Source organism: Drosophila yakuba, chromosome 3L (genome assembly GCF_016746365.2).
Source record: "Drosophila yakuba strain Tai18E2 chromosome 3L, Prin_Dyak_Tai18E2_2.1, whole genome shotgun sequence".
NCBI lineage: Eukaryota > Metazoa > Arthropoda > Insecta > Diptera > Drosophilidae > Drosophila > Drosophila yakuba.
Genome location: NC_052529.2, coordinates 7,190,142 through 7,213,617, shown reverse-complemented (window position 1 = coordinate 7,213,617; position 23,476 = coordinate 7,190,142). Strand labels below are relative to the sequence as shown.

The window sequence follows — 23,476 nt, the reverse complement described above, 5'->3', positions numbered from 1 at the left end:
TGACGTGTGGAGCCCCGAAGGATGCTTCTCCTCCTCCGCCCACTCCGCTTATTAAATAGATAACGCCTTCGCCATATGCTGCTTCGTGTTTCACTGTTCCGTGTGCTGTGTGTGTATATTTAGCTGCCTCGAGCAAAGTTTATTAATTGCACAAACTTTACGCAAATTAAATGTCAAGCCGCAGTTATATTATCTTCCACTTGCAGGCCGCCTGCCCCCGCCACGAAACTATTAGCTACGTGAGTCCTTCGTGGAAGGTCGACCTTCGAGTCCGGCACATTTTGCACGTCAAAATAGGCTCCGGACAGAGTCACAGCCTCTGCTATGGCGGCACGATGGGCAACGGATATTTTCGAACGTCACAAACGTCGTCGTCGTCACGCCAGCGGGAAAAGCGGTAAGTGACACCCAACCCAGCTACAGCATAAGTGCACTCAGAAAAATAACACAGACTGTGCTTTAAATACTTCTTCCTGTGATTTAAAACCCCCTAAAGACTTTCAAATCTTGATTTATGTAGCAAATATTGATAACTTGTAGGTTAATGTTAGTGAGGACATTGAATTCAATAAAGAGCTCGTGTAAATCGTGACATTTGTCACATCGTCTTTATGACAAATGAGCAAACCGAACCCGCATTAGTTGGCCGAGTGTAACAAGGATTCAGTTTTGGGTCAAGTACTTCGTAGGAGGGGGAGCTAATAAAATATCCTTACAGACGTAGTATGTGACGGGCAGGGTTTCCTGGAAAGCCATAAAAGTTGCTGGCGTGTGAGTAACCGCCGACCCAGTTCCCCTCTCTAATCAGCCTCCACTGGACATCGATATTTATGTCCTGCGGTTGAAGGGGGAAAAACACATTTTGTGGATGTGACAAATGGTCGCCCAAGACAGAAGGGTTTAAAAGTATTGGCCTGACTGAGCAATTTTAGTGTTTAATGAAGTAAGGATTTGCAAGGCCAAGCTCTGGGAAAGCCACTAAGGGCATATATAAATTTTTGGCATCAAAAGTCACATTTAAAGGCTTGACTTAATCAAAATAAAGTTGCCAGCTCTTCAAGCGATAAAGGCGAAGCGTGAAAACAAAAAGAAATGTAAATAATAAATGTTTTTAGACAAGAGAAAACTGTGAAAAACGAAGTCATATAAATTTGCAGGTGTTTTTGCTAAAGTTGAGGAAAAATATATTTATCAAAAGTTTTGCGAGGCTAAGCATAACGCAAAGAGCTCAAAAAAATCATGAGGAAACTTTCTGGCTGCGAAGAAGGTGGAAATGGAAAAATAATTTGTGATGATTTCCACCAAACATAATTAGTGAGCTGCTCTTTGGCGATGACTTTTAAATCGATTTTATTTGCGAATTTAATTGACGATGCGGAAAAAAAAATAGCATTGGATGTCCGCCACAAATGGAACACTTTAACAATTAATTAAATGGCAGAAAAGCCAAATGGAGGACGCTATTGAGGACACGGCCAAATAAGAACGGCAATTAAAATCGCCAACGGCGCCTACATGAGAAGCACACTATAAATACTGGAATAGATGGACGGGGCGTGGTGTGGCGAACAGTATGCAAGGATTCAGTGTGAGTCCTTTTGGGGGCGGGCTTTGGCCAGTGGGCGTGGGCGTGGCAGCTGCTCCCTGCCGACAGCTGTTGGCGCTGCTCAAATTCCAATCTGCCGCCATCGAAGCGGCGAAGTGCATAAGCTCCAAAAAATGACGAGGGTTTCACGAAAAGCAATTAAAAACGGCTTTCTATTTTTCTCCTTCGATGTGAGGGTGGCTATATTGTGCTCCAGTTTATAATGATTTTCAATTAAGTCACCACAACTGGAATTTATATTGCTGATGTCTAAACTAATGAACTCATAGCAACTTAAAACTTTCTGAAATACAAACACTATATAATTTGGGTTTTCTTGAAATTTCTATTCAACCGAAAGTGAGAAACGTACTAATTAAGTAAAATTAGTATTGAAACTGACAATTTATGCTATAAATCTAAACAATAAAAATTAAGTTCCTATCGAAACATGCATGAATAGTATTTTTGAAAGCCACTGGAGATTGCATGGAGCATTTTCAACCTCAGGAAAAACTGCAAACACCACTTTAAAGTGCCCGCTGTATTGAACCACAAACCAATGGAAAATTTGGTCGTTTATTTTTTTTGTGCTTCCCAGCCAGTGGCAACCGGAAAACATTTTCCCACTTTTCGATACAAGCGCCCCTTTGCTTGGCCAAAATTGAATTGATCCCGTTCGCAGTCGAAAGTCTTGTTTTGTTCTCCCATATTTTGCGCCATTATTTCGACGGCGTTGTTTTCCCTCCGCTGCTGAACGCACAGCACACGGAGTTTCTGAAAAGCCGACAGGCAGTCCGCTTCATTTGCATATAGAATGCGTGTTCCGAGGGGCGGTGGTAATGTATCGACGGGATTTTGGCAACTCGGGAACTCAGAAACTCGGAAACGAAAGATGAATAGAGGGTATGTGGGGTCATGTGGGCGGAAGTGTCTACATGAAGATGTTAAAGATACAACAGCGATTCGATGACAATTTTTTTTTTTTTTGGCCACTGGGCCAGTAAACACCAATCGATTTATGCATAGGGAACAGACGGGCACGGATGGATGTGTCAATGGGGGGCATGGGTTAAGATTAACCTTTGTCAGCCTCCAACATTTAGTCACGTATCATTGGAGCTGTACATTTTTATGGTAACTGCTATGTAAGGGAATATCTTTGTGTTTGAACACTGAAGAAAAATTCAACATATTGACAAAAGTCTTTTAAACAATTTCAAAACAGATCTTAAAAGCCAAAGTTTTCTCTTATAAAGAAACACTTTCAAGCTATGAAATTGTTTAAGAATCCTTTTGCATACTATGTTTTTTCTTGCAGTGTATATGGGTGACGGATTCGTACAGGTACGGTGTGCAGGTGCTTGTATAGTATGTGTGTTTGTGTTGGTGTCAGCATTACGTGTTAGGCATACTTCTCTGTACTTTTCTCTCTTGGCCCTTCCAAGTCGTATTCAACGCTGTCAACTCACCTGTAAATACAAGAGTAAAAGTGGAGAAAAGATCGTTAGAGATGTTGTTAAGGCGCAATAAATTTCTAAACTTAGATGAACAAATTGGATTGACTTTCAGTGTGGGCGCTTCACGAAACTCTATTGCATACTTCTGCAGCGACATTCAATTTTTTATGGACGTTCGATGTTCATTAAAAAAGTTTCAAGCTCGTTTTGGCATGCAAAAACCGAAGCAGAAAATAGAACAACAGCAACGAAAAAAAAACTCGACCATTGGTAGCTAAACTTTCACCAAATTTAATTTGACGGCAGCAAAAATAGTAATTGGAAGGAGGGAAAGTAAAACTGTCTGCTGTGAGTGAGTGAGACAGACGAAGGATAGCCAGTTTAGCCTCAAACAATTTACCAATTAGAATGTGAAAAAAGTTTGTACGCTTGTGCCGTCAAACTAAAGTACGAAATAATTGCATTTTTTAACTCCGCCCACAATGCCTGCGGTTTATGACGACGACTGTCTGGCTGTATAATAAATATTTCACACTAAATTGCACATTGTGAATTAAAAGTGAAAAAGGAGCAACGAGCCAAAGGCGGCTAAATGAAGTGAAATGGGCCTAAAGAAAGAATGATGGAGAGCCCACAAATTGCCGCTGAATGTGTGCAAATGGCAGCAGCAAAAGCGCTGGGAAACCCAGGGAAATAAAGCAAGAGTTGAGACAATTTCCGCAAACGAGCCAGGACAAGCAAAGGCAGGAAAAGCGAAACGCCTAGAAGCAGGCTATACAAATTTGCCAGCCCACTTGCACGTGTATGTGAATGTGCATGTGTATATGTGCACAGGCAAAAGCCGTAACGAGCGAATATCGCTTTCCCCACCCAGCTATTTAGCCCCTCTTTTCTCCCCCCGCCCCAACCCGTTGCAGCTCAACAGACATTGAGATTGTCAATGTCTGGCGGAGCGTATAACATTTTCTCAGTCTCGTGTCTCGTGTCTGCTGTCTGATAAATTCTGCATCCCAGTCTCCAGTCTCCATCATCTGTCCGATTATCTCGCCCAGATTTCGCCTTGCACATGCAATTGATTAATGCCATGCACAAATTGACAAGCGAACAGAACCAGCTAACAGCTACACTCCACCAGGCCCAAGCTTATCTAATTTAGGGGAGTGCACGAGGACCTCGGAGCATTGCTAGGAGTGGCGGAATACGAGGTATTTTCCTAGTCCTAAAGTTTTTCGAAAGCCATTAGAAACTATAATTATAAGAGATGCGTAACTTCCGTACCATTAGCTTTTCCCTTCAGTTAACAATTTCAAAGTAAACAAAGTAGTTCTTATAACTTTGAACCCAAGTTTGCATAAAACCGTGATTTTTATTTGCGAGAATCCGCTCCTGAGTGCATTTCACTTATCCATTCACTGGATCCATTGTACATCCATCGCCTGACTGGCTGTCGAATCAGTAAGCACATGTGCACCTCCAGCATTTGCATATCTGACTATATGAACACACTGCTTTCTATTTGTTTCACGTGTTTGCATTTCCCTGACTGAAAATAAATATTTACCATATTACAATAGTTTCCCTGGCTTTGCATAATGCGGCACAGCAAAAAAATACTAAGAAAAATATATTTAAAATTTAAATAGCTTTTTATTACAAATTAAAAGCACATTTTTTAGAAATAAATTGGTTTAACTATAACTATATTGTATAACTGAATGCCTAACCTTCAATAGTTGCCAGGAAAAGAGTTATACTTCCAAGTGCACTTGATATACTTGTCCACCAATATTTGCCTTGACTTTAAAAGCCATCTGGTGCTCGGCTTGGCCTAACAAGATGTCATAGTGTTTCCATAAGCAGTGCGAGAATAATTCGGAATAAAGGAACTTTTACCATCCGCCCTGCATGAATGTATGCATGCTTGTTTATGTGTCAAAACAGCGTAAACAAGTTTGCAATTTTCTGAAAAGCAGGATGAAAAAACCTAAACCAAACAAAAACAAGGTACTAAGTTGGCTTTTATGCACTGCGCGGCTATATAAGTAGAATGGAAGGGAGAAATGGAAAGAAAGGCATATGTTTTATTTATTGTTTGGCTGCACTTTCGCAGCACTTTTGAGCATTTGCTTTGGTCGCTTTATTGCATTTTTTGCAGCAGCTTTGGCAACTTTAAAGGCGCAGAAAAATACACAAGCTGAAACATCCAACAGAACGCTTATTTTCAGTGAAAGCTCTGGGTGAAAGAGGCAACTAGACATGGAGAAATTATTTTGGATGGAAGGACAGAAGAGGTGGGACTTGGGAATTCAAGAGATCCTGGCCACTTGTGAGAAGCGTCCACGAGTCGCTAAACATTAAAGATTTCCGCACAAGGCTTATAGTAATTGCAGAATGGGTGCGAGAAGCTTTGCAACATTTGTCCTAATTTTAAAGTTCTCCACATTTGGACAACTGTTTTTACTGCTATTGAAAAAAACGGATTATTTTTTATCCAAAAAAATCGAAAAAAAAAATTGTTGTAAGAAATCGGATATTTTTAATCTGCTTTTTTGCCATAACTCGGCCAAAAATGGCCGCACAGCTAAAATAAAGACTGTTTTGTGCTGCTAATAAACATAGCTAACTATGTTTATCCCAACTTTTTTAATTTTCGAGAAAAAAAAATTTGACAATTTTTCGCATTTTCGATAAGGGGTACCATCATCAAAATTTGCGAAAAATGGCAAAAAATTAACATTTCAATGTATGTACATGGATCGATAGGGAATTTTGTTACAAATTCAACGAAGTATGGCATTCCACATTTGGACAACTATTTTTACTCCTATCGAAAAAAAACGGATTATTTTTTATCAAAAAAATCGAAAAAAACATTTTTTCTAAAAATCGGATATTTCCAATCGGCGTTTTCGCCATAACTTGGCCAAAAATGGCCGCACAGCTAAAAATTTCGTTGAATTTTCAAGATGCAGTTTGAATTATTTATGTAGCTCAGTTTCGCTTTGCTCTTTTTTACTGTTCATTTACTAAAACAGTTGCCTACTGTAATGAAAAGATGCAAGCAATTTCAAGTTTAAATTTGAATTTTTTTTACAACTCTTAGTGCTTAGTAATTATTATTCTTGAATATTTACTAGCGCAAAAAGTATTGTGTACACAGTGAAAATGTAAACAGCGTTGAGCACTTGGGGAATACAAATCAGGGCTTCCATTTAATATATGCAGTAAGAAGTTAGTAAGTGGGGATCTGTCTATAACATTGAAAGTGCATGACGATACCTCTGGCAATTGCAAATTGGCCCAAATGCATTGTTGGCTTTGCTGTTTCTTGGCCTGCGAGACACGCAGTTCCATCTCGAAATACGTCTTCGTATAAAAAATTCCGCTGGAGGATTTAATTTGATGGTGCCAGAGGGCAGAAGAGGGAAGCTTTCTAGTTCAAAGGATCATCTGGGGTGCACAAGTGTAATTCGTATCAATTTATGCAGGACGTGATGCTGCCTCTGATGCTGGATAAATTGGCAGAAACGTTTCTTTTTGGGAAGAGCTAGAGCCAAACCAGTATATAGTGGAAATAGAAAGCACTGGTGCTTGGAAGGTATCCTTGTGTGTAATTTATTTTTACTCATTCATTTTTACTAACTAATTCCATTAGAGACTCGAGAACTGAAACGAAATCAAGCCCAAAGTTTTTAAAGTAGAAACATACGTTCAGTTGCCTAAAGTGCACTATAATAACATTTAAACTAATATTAAAAAGTTTCTTGTTTACATAAAATAAGGTCGCATTACAATGCTTGAGATCTCTGCATATAATGCAATAATATGCTAGAGACTTCATAGGAAAACCTTAATACTATATTACTTCACACCATGCCAATTAAAATTCCTATTACTCCATCTGAGCTGCCGTTCAACTTTTAGAACTTTTATTCGCCAGTTCCGCTCAAAGGCCATTTAACGTATTTCCGAAAAACCATCTCCAGTCACACTTGACTTATTTCATTACACACACGCCAAAAAGCCGCTCACTTGCCGCAAAATAAAAATCGTATATCGTGTTTATAAATAAAAATTCTTTTGTGAGCGCTGCTGCAATGGAAGGGCTTCCAAAAAAAGAGTCAAAATTATTTCATTGGTCACGCTGGCTGGCCAGAAAGCTGGATATATATACGTATGAATATATAGTACATAAGCAGAAAGATCGGGGCAGTCAAAACAAAAGGCGACAAAACAGGAAGCCCATTCCCGCCACAAACCCCAATCAAAAGCCCGAGCCATGCGTGCATGGCAACCAATGCGACCACGTTGGAAAATCAAGTCAAATGAAAAAGGGGAAAACTCTGCTCGCGACATATGCGTTCATCGCGGCCACATGTCACAACATTAAAATCTCATTTTGAGCTGGCCAAAACCAGAGAAAGAGACGGCAACAGTGGCAGCGGGAGTGGGAGAGCGATTCGGCCCATTTGGGAGCAGTTTCTTTTTACTTTTGCCCCGCGTCCACGGCATTTGCATCAATTTGACGGCTGCTCTGCGCTTCACTGCCTCAGTGCCTCACTTCCTCACTCTTTCAGTGCCTCACTTCCTCACTCTTTCAGTGCCGCACTTCTCACTCTTTCAGTGCCTCAATGGCTTAAAGCACTGAGCATAAATCATATATTCACCTGCAAATATATGCTTAACTTTAATTTAATCCCATTAAATGGCTTAAAGTCTCACTTCGATCTATGGAAATTATATACATATGTGCGTCACTTTCAGACACCTTAAAGTTCGTTTTTTTAGGTACATGCATTCTTATATGATATGAATAGAGAGAAAATATTTAAATTAAAGGCAATGTTTAATTGGTTTTATCGCAGTGCACTGAGTGGTGCAATATTTCGCTGCTGCCGCTTTATGACGATCAACGCGCTGCCATCCGCTCGAGTTACTTGATTACAAGTGAGCGGCGCATTTCCGCCGGCTTTGTTGTTGTGCGGCGAGCAGTTCGCAGTTTGGAGCTCCGAATTCCGAGTTTTGACTAGGAGACGCTGCTCTCCCCCGATGACGAAACACGACGAAATGCCAGCCAGCGTCAAAAGTTCAACAGCAAGTGAGTTGAATGAGTGGGGTTCAGTACTTCAGTGGCTCCACAGTTCACTTGAGTTCATTGCTGGGGCTCAAAAGCCAGGGGCCGGGCCCAAAGCCCATCAGTCGACCCCTTGCCATTGGGAACTTTTTGTTTTGCATTATTCACGAGCATTGCCACATGGTACCACACACAGTGGTTCAAACTGGCCGTAAAACTTTGCCGCAAAATTTGGGAAAACTAACTTTTGTGCATCAATAATACTTGTGAGGGTTTTGAAAAAAATTGGAGTGCATAATATATGGAGTATAATAATATAGGGAGTAAAATAAAAAAGTTATTCATATTAAAGAGTGGAAAATATTTTTTAATGTATGTTCCTATTCTATTGTATTCCTATTCGTTGAGTTCTATGATTTCCTCGAATTTCAACCACTGTTTTACGAACTTAACAGCTTATCCCCAGTTTAACTACACAACAGAAGCAGACCTAGCTCATTTGTCATTCAAAAGGCATCATCTCCAGTGGGAGCTGGAGAAAGGGTTCCAGAAGGAAAGGGTTTCTACGACCTTTAACCTCATGCCGCAGCTCCCTTGTGCGAAACTTCAATTTGTTTTTGATGGTGCGGTAATTGCAGTTCGACTCGATAATGAGAGTTGCTACTGGTTTTCGGTTTAATTGGGCGCCAAATTACTTTTCACTTTGCCATTGCGATTAAGCTGGAAAATTTCATTAACACTACGAGGCGCACCTTGGATGGTAATAAAAACCAAACGCAAGTGGCTAAAAGTTTGAAACTCGAGACTCGAAATTGCGCCACTGTTGCTGCAGGCAAACAATAACAATGAAAGAGAAAAAGGGCGGCAGGAGGCGGGGCAGCGTGTCACTGAAAAAGGTTAACAAAATAATAACAAACAAATGAACAGTATTATTGTAGACGTCGGCAGAGCAGTTGCTGCGCAGTCGCCACTTGCCACTTGCCACGAAAAGCAGCCGCGCATGCGCTCAGCATTTTTCACCATTTCAGTCGCTCGAGAGACGTAAAAGCGGCAACAACCGAGAAAACCGGTGAAAAGTAACCACCAACAAATCGAAACAAAAAATCGAAAAAAAAACCGCGCGCGTTTTTCTCTTTTTCTCGGTATTTATTGCTTTTTACCCATTTCATGGACAATAAACTCAATTTTGCATTACCACAAAAATCAACAAACTGTGCAAAGGCGGGCGCCATCAATAGAAAGCATTCAACTGGGTTAAAATGGGATGTGGCAACAAGCGAACAAGATGAATGTTTATTTGCACTGCGGAGTCAAGATGTGACCCACAAAATCCCAAGCAACATCAACTCACTGTTTTGTGTGTGAGACAATATTTGTGACAAATGGCAGAGAACCTCGTCATTTGCTTGTGCACAAAGCAGCCAGGAATCAATGCATGGAACCATTAATCTAAAAGCATTAATGATTTAAGGAATTTATTTGTCAGTTGGGTAAGAATGCTTCTCATTTGTCTTTGGGTAAATTAACCATTAATTGGAGTAAAGCTGGAGATGAACTGGAAAGGGAAATTGTTGGCCATTTGTCACTTCAACTTCAAGTATAGAATTGGAATAAATACTTAATAGTAAGAGACACAAAGACAACTGATTGATAACACGTTATAAAGCTCCTTAATAATATTATTAAAATGTTTCATATACAATTTAAGATAGTTTGAGTAAATTGTGACCTCATTTGGCGCACTAAACTGTCCATTTTCCGAGAAATTGAACATTAATGGAGTAAATAAATGGAGTAAAGAAAGGTAGCCCCGAATTCCGCATTAATAAGTTGTTTGCAAACCATTAATTCCGGCAGTATCGATCGCGAATACCCGCACGTAACCAGTTTCCACTTTAGATGATTGAGTGTCCTGCGACAAATGGCAAACTTATTTGTCCACTCATTGACAGAGCCGGCAGCCAAGTTTTTGCCTAATTTATGAGCCTGTGTCGCGTTGAAAGAGGAGCTGGCTGAAATGCAATTTGCGGGCAACCGCAGTTACAGCGGCAGAAAATTGATTTAGCATTTATTTCCAACTCTCCTGACCTACAGCGATTTTGGTAACGATGTTGCGGCAGAGAGGCGAAAAATGTCGTACTTTTCGGAAAATGCCATTCGAAATGTCGCTGGAGGCCGGTGCCCATCTTCTTGCAACATTTTTGGACAGGTTTTTGCTGTTTGGATTTTTCGTTTTCGGTACAATCGCAATGGATGACAGATGATTCAGATCGGTGGGGTCTTGAACAATACGCTCTGATTATTCCAGTTCTTTTATTTCATATTAATTCTATTTTGCACAATTGAAAACCTATTGTGTATGGCCGTGTGAGAATGATGCCGATTGCGAATCCGAATGATTTTATGTATTTATTTTTTGCATGTTTATGCTTCGTTGGCTGTTTTTGTTGAGATGCTTTTCATGTAAATCGGCATTCGGCGGTTTGCCGGTTTGCAGGTTTGCTTGTTTTTCATCCAATAGATATCTGTGTTAATTAATTTGGCGCTGTCATGCGCGATTTTGCCATTTCCATTTTGGCACGAACGTGTTTATTTCACTGCATTTTACTTTTTTTGTTTTTGTTGTGGCATAATTTAATTAGCTGCTCTTAAATGTATTTAAAGGCCTCAGCTTCTTTGTTTCGATAATGCCAGCAACAAAAATGCTGTGTTATTTTTTGAGCTGTACTAAATAATTTGTTAAGTTTTAATTAGCTTTTTTCTCATTATTTATTTAAAACCGTTAGAGGCGGTTTGTTTGTTTGGTTCGTGTTTTTTTTTGGCCAATAGCGCGTTGAAAATCGCTCGCTAATCGCACGCAAATCGCATTGACTTTTTTCTGCTGCGTTTTTATGTGATTGCCCTTGAGCAGATGTGTTGCAGAAAAGTGAGAAATTTAATTCGGCGCGTGTCACAATAAAAATCAAGTTTAAAGCGAAACAAAAAGCGAACACGTGACTGGAAAACCAAACTGAATTTGTTATTTTCATTTGTGCGAAAACAGAGAAACAGAGTGGCAGTATGGCAGAATGTTTATAAACCCCGCTGTCAGTCATAAAACGGCATTAAAAGCAATTAGCAAGTTGCTTTATATTCACCGTCGAGCGAACATATTGCCTGGGGCAATTAAAATCTTGATATTTCAAGGCAAAATAATCGGAAGGAAACGAAAGCGGATAAACCACTCTTGGCGCCTCCAAAACGAAAGTAAAAGATGTGAGATATTATCGTTGAATTCATATTGCTAGGGAACACGCAATTTAACAATTTTCACGCATTCCACCCAGTGTTGACATTCGTCTAATTAAGTTTTTAGTGAAATACAAACAAAATGTGATACAAAATGGCTAAAAACCATACACATTTAAGCTTACCAATCCTGGTGTGTGAGTGTGTTGGCCAAAAACGTAATGGAACTGGCAATAGAGCAGGACAAATGAGGCCAGGCCAATGCTAAGCAGTTGGCAGTTGAGTGCGATTGCGAGTGCGAGTGCTCAGCACTTTCTGGCTCTTTATTTTTATTTTTATGTCAGCTGCTCTCGGTCCATAAACCCAGGCGGCGCTACAAGGAACAAGAACAAGGACAAACGGCAGGAGAGCCGCCAGGATGGCGCGGCCTGAATCCTGCCTGAATTCAGAATCCCCGCACACAGTTAAACATTAGTTGGCAGCATTTGCAATTGCAATGACTCGCATCTGAAATGCAACCATCCGGTAAAATGTGCTGCGCTTCCAGCCACTTCATCCTGCTCCTCCACATCCGCAGCCACCTTTCCAAAGGACTCGGGACACAGGAGCAATGAGCAGTTGGCTGCTGAGACAGCTGCAATTAACACGGAAACTATTGCAGCGGGTAAATGGAAAATGCCTCCTGTCCTGCCTCTGAACTTTTGCCATTGGAAAGCATTTTGTGGCATGCAAATTAGGCGGAGATTAGTCGGAAAGTTGGCCAAGTCTAGGTCACCTAAAGGATAAGGATAAAGGATAAGCAGAGCTAGTAATTTTATGGTATGCCAACATCACATTTTTATTTCGGCTTTATGAAAAATAAAAATAGTTTTTAGGTGCTCTCGCGCTTTCACAAACTTTCTTAATAATTAATATACTTTTGGTTTTATAAAACTTGAAAAGTATCATAAAATTCTAGTTAGTGAAAGTAGCGTTGCCATTTTTTTAATAATGAATATACTTTTGCTTTTATAAAACTTAGAAAGGATCTTTAAATTCGAGTTAGTGAGAGTAGCGTTGCAAACGAATTGTTTCTAAAACCCAAATGTCAAAAACATACCATGTCCTTTTTGATAAACGTCCAAATCTTGAGTAAAATAAAACGAGCGTGAAATTGTTAGCACCACACTTAAAAAACATTTAAATGTTTCCAAAGCAGGTCCAGTAAAATATATATCTGCATGCGATGCTGCAGCAATAACTCAAAAGTTCTACGCAGAATTCCCAGTACCGACCGAAGTACAACAGCTATTCCGCAATCAATCTGCCAATCCGTGGCAGACGCTTTCCATTTTACAAATGGCAAATAGCTTTCCTGACTTTTCCGGCGCTTTTCACAACGGCGAAGTCACAGATGGCGCGGTTCTCACGCTTCATTTGGCAGCTCAGGTAAAAAAGCTGCTGGCTAAGCAATTTTCCCCCAATCAGTCAAGGTTGCAGCCACCCAACCACCCAACCACCCACCACCATATATCCACCATCCAAAGGGGCACACGTCGATGGTAATGGTGGTGGTGAAAGGCGGTAAGCAAATAGTCCTTTGGCTTAAACGCTACGAGGAGCAAAGTTCCCTGTTCTCGCTGCACTCGTAAAACTGTTTGACTTTTATAGTGCAGTCTGTGGATCGTCTGCTTTTCGCGGTTCGCTTTTCGCCCGACTGAATGATTGCAATGCCAGTGGAAAAGAAAACTAATGTTTACAACTGCAGAATCACCTTTGGCGCTTAATTTAACTGGCGGACAGGTGGCAATGGCTCATAAAATACAGTCAATTTCTCCTGTGTTACGGCAATGTAATGCAACCACATGAAATTGGATTTTCAACATAATAATAACATAATATTCAACTTTTTAAGTATCTTTTTCCCAAAGCAGTTTATTTAAATCTATGTACAAATAAACTTTATATTTAATATAGTTATACACATGGACTGCTCTTATCATTGCATAAAATCGTGTTAATGGTTTGAGAACTAATACCATTGCAATTTATGGCCTAGGAATTATTGCAAAGCTTGGCTAAATAATATGAATATGGTAATATTACAAAAATTATTGTTCGCACGTGCCATAAAAATGATTAATGCCTGTTTGCGAATTCATAAATAAAACCATACATGCTTTTGGGACCTTTGACCCTGGCCATTAATAATTCTGCATATTTATCCCTTTCAGTGGCAAGGACAGCTATAGCTACCAGCACAATTACGTGGATCGGGTGCGTTTAGAGGACACCACTGGTGGACATTACCACAACAACAACCAAAACCAGCACCAATACCAGCAAACCACCCACGATCCGAGGTGTCCGCAGTTGAGAGCCGCTGGCTGGAGGCACACACACAAATCCGTTTCCCATCTCGACTTGGCCACCAGCTGTCACGATGCAGCTGGAACTGGCTTAGGTCGCCACTCGCAGCCGCTGCACCACCACCACAGCAACCAAGTGAATGCGCACCACCACCACCAGCAGAGTCACCACCATTTGCAGCACTCCAACTCGCACTCCCACCATCCACACGCCCAGCCCCACTGGACGCAGTGCCGGGTGGGCGGGGCCGGAAGCGGAAACGGGCAGCTGAGGAACGCCCGATCGCTGGACTACACGCAACTGGAGCGGGAGGAGAACGCCTTGGACATCGCCGAGTTCTATTGGCGTTTCGATGCGGAAGCTCCGCTCGACCAAGTCGATAGCTACGCGGGTGAGTGGCGGCCTTCGGCTGGTTGGCATCCACTCGGCCATATCGTTTATTAAGTTTGAATAAGATATCGATTTAAGTGTCGCATAAATATTTCACTTGTCTGGCTAATTACCACATAAATGTCACGTGATAATATCATCTCGATTTTGATCTTTGATGATTTACTACAATCGTATAATTTATTGACCAATACAATTATCACTACTTGGGTTTGCAGGCAATGTATTGCTAGTGCTATTGGCTCATATTCATGTTAGTGTATTCAAGTGGTTAAACTAGCAAATAAATCTGACAAAAGTGAAGTTGACCTACATTTCAGTAAACGATTTTTTCGTTATTTATTAGGTGTTGAGTTTGTCATAGTGAACGTGATAATAAATGTAAACTTAACACTGTATTTTTCAACATTTATCTCTATACTGTCCCCTTTTTCCTCTCAGTTCTACCAATAAACGACAACTTTGAGTCCTCGGCTGCCACAGCAACGGCAGCAGGATCCAAGGAGGCAACCACCAGCAGCACCACCACAGTAGTCAGCAAGGCAAATGGTGGTGCCCCCACCACCACAACAACCACCAGCACCACCACCGCAACCACTGCCGCTGCCAACGCCCTGCTGGACATCTTGGGCAGCGAGTCGTGCAGCTTGAGGAGATCGCGCAGCTTGGCCGTAATACGTGAGGAGACATTTAGCGACCTGCAAATTGGATCGGCCAACAGCAGTCGTCGGCGATCGCAGCTAATACCGCGTGCCCGGCTCGTCAATCGCGGATTTTTCCGTGAATCGCCCCGGTGAGTGAGTCATGCACACACTGCACTGCATACGAAAGAAAAACAATCATAAAAGGTTCTCTCAACATAGAGCTTGTACCATAAATATTACTTGCACATATCTTAAGCTTCTGGTTTTCTATGAGATTAGAAATATTACATATTTAGCTGCAAGCAGAAGTGCGAAATACTAAGCTAAGCTTTATCTTGCTCTCAAGCGCTCAAGTGCTTTAGGCACGGCCATCACGCATACGCCGCGTAGACACGGTGCGATTTCAGCTGATTTTGGCCGTGCCAGTCGCCAGTTGCCAGTTGCCAGTCGTCAGTCGTTGAGCGACGCTCGCCGCAAACTCAACAGGTCTCGGCACAAATTTCAGTTTAAACAATTCAACAAAAAGCCGCCGGCCAAATTGTTGCGGTCGGTTTGCTGTCGCCGTTTCATTTTCCATTTGTGTTGGCGCTGGTCACTGCGGTTTGTGTGCGCCTTTTTTTATTTTTGAACCCGACTCACCGACTCCGCTGGTCAGGGTCATTATCCAGAGGTCAGTGTTTGCTGCGCATAACCTGCGGTTGTCCATTTAACCTGAACCTGATTGGTGACAACTGCAAAGTGCAAACTATTGAACGCTTAAGCACGTTACATAAGAACATTTCAGTTTTGTGAGCAGTAAAAGTTTAGTGCGGAGTTGGGTGTTTTTTCATTTCGCATTTGGTAGTTTAGCCCCACGTTGTTTAATTAAAATTGCAAAAGTTTGTTGTTTGTCAATTGTTTGAGCAGCTGCATGCACCAGTCGTATGAGTCGTATGAGTTGGCGGGCATGTGACAGCGAATTGGAAAAGCTTTTAGCTACGCCCCACTCGTTCGTCCTGCCATTAACACACACGTTATCCTGCGCATCCTGGCAATGGCATCTGCAGTCGTCGAGCTGCCATGGCACTCGGAATCGCATCCTTCCCGCTCCGTCGCACTCTGTCCTCTGGGCTTTTCCGTTTTTCATTTAATTTGCCGCAAATCGTCGCGTCAAGTGGCTGAGTAAACCATCAACAAAACCCGCTCGAGTGCAATGTGCAGTTGAAACGGATACGGTGGTCCAAAGTGACGGCTCATTCTTGATGTGGGATAATGGAGGCTTTAGCTCAGAGATCTCAATTGAAAGGTCTTTAGACCCAGAGTCTGCGAAGAGAACTCGTTTGAAATCAATAAAGATAAATCCAGCAGCAGCAGTAATTTATGAATGAAATTGAATCGTTATTCGACGTCTTATTGTGGTGGTTAACAGCACGGCAATTACGAGCCATGCATACAATTAAATTCAAATCCAGTCATGAGAATAATTAAAATCATTAAAAACAAACATATAAACACATTGTGAATGTTCTTTAAATCTTACAGTTGAGTTTTTCTATGCAGCCATAGTTCTACTGTAACTATTATGAAGAAAACAAACTCGACACTCCATTTAGGCGCTACTCACTTTGAAAGTGCAACATTTGCTATGGGCCCATACCTTCGTCACCGATTTGACACATTTAATTTCGTGTTTGCCTATACAATTCTATCAATCACCTGTCGCAGTTTTCATTCTTTTTTGCTGCAGTTGGCTGCCCATTTGAATGACAAACAAGAACCCACTTTTGACTGCCCGACATTCTCAGTTAGGTTTCTGTTGACTTATGTATCTGCTTTGTGCGGATTGATTGATTTAGACATCACATGTCTGATACTACATACTTGCAATTGAGGGTCGTTGAACGAGGCCAACACTGAGTGCTGGTTGGCGAAGTGCAGGGAGCATTCATCATGTCATTAGATGTAATTTACTTATGATAGGCCAACATGCAAAACAATGCCATCATTAACGAGCCCATCCTCCCGTTTCGATTCTCCCAACTCCCACCCGCAGATTGAACGGCAAACCGAATCAGGCGACCTTGGTGGGTGAGCAGCCAGCGGATCAGCCTACGGCGGATGACACCCACAGCCAGAGAAGCAACTCGGGCACTTGTGATTCGCATCAGCAGCAACAGCAACAGCAGCAGCAGCAACATCAACATCAACAGCAACAACACAGACGGCTTAGCAGAGAATCGCGTGACTTTGATGTCTACTATGATAATCTGAAACGCTTGGACGCCTTGGCTTTGAATCTGAGTGAGCAATTGCATCCTTGGCACAACGACAAGAGCGACTTGGAGAGCTTGAACTCGGATTACTTCAAAAATTCATTACATCAGAACCATCTGGATCAACAGCAACCATCTTCGCTGGAATTCGAAGCCCTCGAACAAGTGGCAGCTAGTTTGCTCAAGGAAAGACCAAGAATTTATCAATCAAGGCGGCAGCAGCAGAGCAGGAACAACCACCACTCCAACTGCCTGCAACGACACCTGGACACGGGTGGTGAATCCTGTCCAGAGCACAGTCAGAGTAGCGTTTTCCCAGAGACTACGACCAGTAATTCAGATGATCAGACGGATAGCCCATCGCTTTCGGAACAGGAATACGACTTAACCCACATCGAGGAGATCTACCAGCAGGGCAACAACGGTGAGGAGAGCTACGAGATCATAAGTCTTACGACCACCACAAGGACACGTTTCGAGAGCAGTGAGGGCGAGGAGGAGGAGCAAACTGGAGAGGAAGTTGTGGATAGTCTGACCACGCCCACGGATCCACAGACCAGCGACAGTGAAAGCACCTTGAGGCAAAATCACAACGAACAGTTGGACAAACTAATCGCTTATGATTCTGTTTACCTCTCCTCAGAGGACAGTTCAGATTGTACTTTAGTTGGCGAAAGCTGCGAGTCCTTTGAGCAGCGAACTTTCACTAGTTGTGGCGAAAGTGGTGAGCTGGAAACCCGCAGCTTACTGCACATTTCAATAGAAGACACGGTTTACGAACCGCAAGCGAAGCAGCACAAAAAGGCAACAAACCAAGAGGATCAACCTGCTCCGCTGCTAACCAGCACAGCCAAAGTTGAGGCGCAGATCTTTACGCAGGTTTTGAAAGTAGAACACACGCCGAAACCCAAGATCCTGGCCGTAGTGGAGAAACGTAAGCTCAAGCAGGAGGAAGTCAAGCAGCAGCCGCCGGAACTGAAACGCCAGGCAACCGACTCCTTCGTGGTCAACACTGCCAACAAGTCCAACCTCGCAGAGAATCAGTATCACAGCCTGCCGGATGTCAATATAGGAGTGAGTCTGAAGGTGTGCGAGAATATCGACAAGGAGCTCAGATCATCCTACAATCAGCAGAGGCAGCAGCAGCGCAAGGAAGCCAAAAAGGAGCAGCAGGTGACCAGGGCAGAAACGTACGATTCCATTAGACGTTTCGGACGCGCCCATCAGAAAGCCAGGCAAAGGGAATACCAGGAAAGGGAAAGGGAACGCGAAAAAGAGGCGTCAGCAGCTCTGCAGGAAAAGGATAAGGAAAGGGAAAAAGAAAAGCCAAAGATAAACAAGGATTTTTCCGCACAGGAGCGGCAAATTGAAGTGAAAGGTACGACAAAGTCTCCAGCTGTAATCAAAGAAGTAGAGAAAATTTCTCGAAAGGAAGAGGCTGAAGACGACGAGGAGGAGGAGGAGGAGGAACCACTGCCACCACCGCCGCCACCTTTGACCGAGGAATCGCAGCAGGAGGATTCTGCAGCGGATGTGGAAGAGGAGGACAATCTGTCCGTATCCATTTCACAACCGGAACAACCCAAGGAGGCGCCCGGCATTGAGGTGGCCAATTTCAGCAGGCTAATCGAGCGTCGTGCGCAGGAAATCCGCGAGCGACAGGAGCAAATAAAGCCATCCTTTCAAATAATCGTCACCGACGCCCAAAACAACATCATCCAGAAGGAGGCAATTCAGGAGAACAAGGAAACCAGCCAACAGATTAAACCCAAATCCAGCACGAAAACAAATTCAAACTCCAACTCAAGCTCAAGTTGTAATCCCATTCAGCGCCCTCTGCGACGCTCTGTGAGTTCCTCGAGTGGCAAACCGCTGGAACATCGCATCCTCAGCACTGGTGCTCCCATTTACAAGGCCCGACCTGTCAGGGTTTTGCCCTCCTCCAGCAGCGATTCGAGCTTCTCAAGAGGCAAAATGTCACGACCCCAAATACTGCATGTGGTGGATGGACGTGGAGGTGTAGCCGCAGGCGGAGGAGCAGGAGGCACCCTGCGAAGGAGGAGCAGTGCCAGGAGCATGGCCAGCACAATTAGCTCGCCGGGTGGTGAGGTGGCTAATGAATATCTGCAAAAAGTGGATGCAGTCCGTTGCTATTGGAACAAACTGGCGGGCAATGAACCGGAAACACTAAAAACAGAGCAGCCGGCAAAGGAAACCCAGCCAGGCATTCACTTCCAGTTGGGCGGAGAGACCACTACACAGGCCACGGATAAATCCGCAGTTGGCAGTGACTTCTGCAGCATGATGCCACATCCCTCGATTGAAATTGTGGAGCTAGGTGAGGGTGCCCAAAAGGCCACCATTGTTAAGGCGGCTGCGGAACCAGAGGAGGATCCCGATGAGGATCAGGATCAGTTCGATCACATAAGGTATAAGGTACTGAAGTCACAGCAGCTGATTCGCAACAATTTCCTCTCCACCAGAAATAAAAAGGAGGCCCAGTTTGATGGTCTCATTCAGTACCTGCAGGAATACAGTTTCCAGGAGCTGCTGAGCAACAATAATGTGGTGATAGTTGAGCCCGTAAGGACCAAGATCGAACGACCGCTGCAGGTGGGGATTAACAGTGGTTCTACGACCACGCCTTCAACTGTTCCTCCACCGAAACCTCCGCGGGTTGTAAATGCCTCAGCTTCCCAGCCACGGAAAGTGCGGCAAAGACAAACGGGTGGAGCTGCTGCCAAACGGCATTTCTTTTACCAACCCGTGCGGGTGAACAGAGAGCTCTACGAGGATGAGCTACCAGATCCGGATACAGTTCGCAATGTTCGACGCTTCTTCGAGCAGAATGTCCTGCCCACTCCTGGTCAGGGATTATTAGTGCAGTCTCAGCAGAAGTTTGGTGGCTCAGCCTGCCAATTGAGTCCCAAATCTAGGCGAGCTAGGGGTTACCGGTACCTGACAATTGATACGAGTTATGGCGGAGCAGAGGAACAACCCAAAGGCATGGAGATGCTGGAGGAGCACAAGGCAAAGCACTGGGACAATGCCAGCCTATCAAGCGGAATTTCCAGTGGTGATTTGAGTTCCCCCTGCGGGGGGGAGTATCATCATCAGGAATCCCCAGTGATGGCTTGCAAGGATGTTCATGTGCAGGACGTTGTTCGGAGACACAATAGCAATGCAGCCAATGCCAAAGCTCGAGCTAAATTCGCCAGCCGACGCACCTGGTGCATGGGTGCTGGAGGACAAGGAGCAAATGAATCCCTTTATCGGCAAATTTATGAAAATAATTTGGAAAATTCTGAGCAGCAGGAAAATGGGGAACATCTGGACGAAGAGGACGACGAACAGGATGACCAGTACGAGGACGATGTGGAGCAGGACATGTGCGAGAATTATTACGTCAGCAATGTGAGTACACTAAAAAAATCGAATTAACTTTTCAAATTGATTGAGCACTTGTTATTTTAATATTATCAAACCACACTTATATTCGTGATTATCGCAGCACTTAACTGATTAAAAGATATTTCAAATCGGTTTGACAAGGTAATTGAGTTAAGTCCTTTATTAACTTAATTTCTATGAAGATTCATGTTTATTATTAAATATCACAAATTTTTAAATAGTTTTTAATCATTTAAATAGTTTATCATTTAAATATAGTTCTAGGAAGTAACCAACTTAATTAATTCGATTTAAATGCAGATATTTCGTGTTTAGCTCGAGCTACTGGTTGCGTAAGCCTAGAATTTTTATATTTGTGTAGCATATTGGGGTGCGGTCCTTTTGCGTGTGGCTTTATGGACCATTAGCCTTTGATGGCAGCCAGTCGTCTAATCTTTAGCTTTTGCCTTCAGGACGTGCTGGCCAAGATAAGGGAGTGCGGCTCCACTGTCACCTACTACGGAGGAAGGGTGCTGGACAAGACCGCAACCAGCAGCACAGTGCCGTCCACAAAAACCACTCAGCCGATGACGGGAAGTGCCACCCGCTCTCGAGTCCGTCAAATCGAGGCCTGCAATGTGTGCCTGCCGAGCGAGAGATGCGAACATCGATTGCAAACCAAACAAGCGGCTGGTGAACAGCAGCAGGACTCCTATCAAGGTGAGTAATGAGAATCATCCTGGCCAGGTCCAAACTCATAATTGGGTTGCATACAGTGCACACTTGTGGTGAACAATTTTAATCATTTTCTTAAAGGCTCATTTGCTGATTAAGATTGTTTCTCGCTTTAAAAGTTAACTTATCTTTTCATTAAAATAGTTTGTGTACCCCAAGTAACGATAGTAAATAGTAAGCAATATGTTTTATCACAGTATCGTGATTTTTATAACTTCATCCCAGAAAATATGCTCATCATAAAGCCTGACAATGACAGCATAAAACACAAATGATTGTGGTCTTTCTCTCACTGTGCAGGCATCAAATTTAAGCTGGTGAAGTCGAACAGCTGCAGCAGTCGCCTGGAGTTGGCCGGAACTGGAGAAGATGAGGTCACCGCCGACAGTGAGGTAGTTCGAAAGATGGTACATCACTTCGAGGCGAATCAGACAACGGCCAGCAATGATGTCCAACTGACCATCAACAGTCAGAGTCCGATAACGTTGACGAAAAAGGAGCCGGAGGAGGATGTGCCACGACGCCAAGTGACAGTAAATAATCACATCAATGTGCTGGGAGACACGATGCCCCACGAGTTCCCGGAGTCCCAGGAGAAGGCTGAAAACTTTAATGGCCGGCCGGAGGAGAATGGTTATGGCGCTGTGGATGCTGTGACTGTGCCCACATACGAAAGTCAAGCCATGAACATACGCCTCGATTCGCCAGAGAGTAAGAATATCCTGCAAACTGCCGCTGCGACTGCTGCTGCCAACAAAGTTTGCCGCAATAAAAACGTTGACTTGGCCTACACGCTGGTAAAGACAACGGCAAATCCTCCCAAGGGCAAGCCCATCGAAGCACCGCGCCAGAAAATTGGAAAACAACTGCGCGAAGTTGAGGAAAATGTGGAAAAAACAGCCGTGACAAAGGCCGCCATCAGGCTGACGAAGGCCGCACCATCGCAAATCATTGTGCCCGTCGATATTCACAGTCAGGCCTCGCTAGTAACGCACACTGCTCCAATTCCCGAGCGTCGATTGAGCAGTGCCAGCAGCAGTAACTCCGTGGTGGACAAGACCGTAGTGCGGCATTATGTGGCCAATGATAAGAGCATCTACGAGCGGCGCAAGTACGATGAGATTGAGTTCGAGGAGTTCGAGGTCTACGATCCCAGCAAGGAACCACCACCCCAAGTGGAGGAAAACCCCGAAAATAACCCCGAAAAAATACCCACAGATGCAGAGCTCTACGACAGTCTGGATGACAAAATGTAATCAACTACAAACTAATGCTCAATCGAGACACAAAACGGCAACGACGACTTCTTGGGGTTTCGGGTTAAAGCTTAAATTTAAAAACATCTCGTAGTTAACCATATTGGTAGCCTAATTTAGCTTTACAGGTAAAGCCAAAAGATTATACCATAAACTATCCAAAGTATAATACATACATATATATAAATATTTAATCTTAATTTGCAAAACAAATTTCTGTCCAACTGTATATTGTAAGTTTATGCTTAAATAAATATGCAATTTATTTATCGAGTTGTGACAGCTGTCGACTACTTATTTATTATGCATTTCATTTTCAGAAGCCAACGGGCAACTCGCACCATTTCATTACTAAAATTATCTATCACATTTCAAAGTGCCGGTTAATGGGAAACCACAACGACCACTAATTTGTCAAACTTATCTTTAATTAATCGATAATTTATGGGCATGTGCAATTCAATGCAAATACGTAAAGTGGGGGAATAAAGTGATTAGAAAGGGGAGCGCAATTTCATCACATAATCAATTGAGTTTTAATTGGCTTATGTTTTTTTATAAATTATGTAAACTTAGAAATTTGCCAAATTAAAAAGAATTATTGTCTTACCCTTACAAGTTTTTTTTTTAGTTTTCTTCCTATTTCTTTTTCTATTCTTGATTCTCTTGAGTGAATAAACTTTACCTTAGGAAATACAGATTTAAAGTTAGAATTTCTTTTTATGATAAACTTACAAAAGTCGGACTTCTTTCGCTTTGTAACTTTTTGTTGCTTCTTAATATCTCTGAATTTTTGAATTCTTGATTTTAGATTAGAAGACACAGAATTTGTTTCACAATTGACAGTTTCCTCAAATTCCTGCTTTCTGCAAGGACTGCTACCTTTTTCAGTGCTCCGATCCCCTATTCGGTACTTAACAAGACATTGATTGGATTTCGATTCCTTTTCTTTTACTTTTCTCTCAATTTCTGCCTGCTCATACACATGCTGATGTGAACTGTGACCTGCGATTGGGATGATTGATAAGCTTAGATTAGCACCCTCCCACAAAGTTGTCGAATCCAATCAGTTATTCCGCACTGAACGAAAATATTTACAAAATATCTGCAAGG

The 23,476-nt window shown here is 42.7% G+C and overlaps 2 protein-coding genes across 9 annotated transcripts in view; one reads left to right on the top strand and one right to left on the bottom strand.

Annotated features, from left to right (window-relative positions):
- The window catches only part of LOC6533212 (calcium uniporter protein, mitochondrial), a 43,452-nt gene that overhangs the window by 7,694 nt on the left and 12,282 nt on the right, over positions 1–23,476 (bottom strand). Inside the window, exon 3 of one of the 8 annotated variants that reach the window (XM_039374503.2) lies at positions 3,001–3,057. The exons of the other annotated variants lie outside the window; for them this stretch is intronic. Coding sequence (XP_039230437.1) covers positions 3,001–3,057 — 57 coding nt within the window. The remainder of the gene's footprint in view (positions 1–3,000; positions 3,058–23,476) is intronic. 8 annotated transcript variants of the gene reach the window in all.
- On the top strand, positions 97–22,636 carry LOC6533213 (protein javelin). The gene is made up of 6 exons (XM_002093903.4): positions 97–397; positions 13,561–14,087; positions 14,528–14,879; positions 16,763–20,396; positions 20,846–21,092; positions 21,408–22,636. Exons 1-6 carry the CDS (start codon positions 171–173, stop codon positions 22,361–22,363), a joined length of 5,943 nt encoding a protein of 1,980 aa, XP_002093939.3. The 5' UTR covers positions 97–170; the 3' UTR covers positions 22,364–22,636.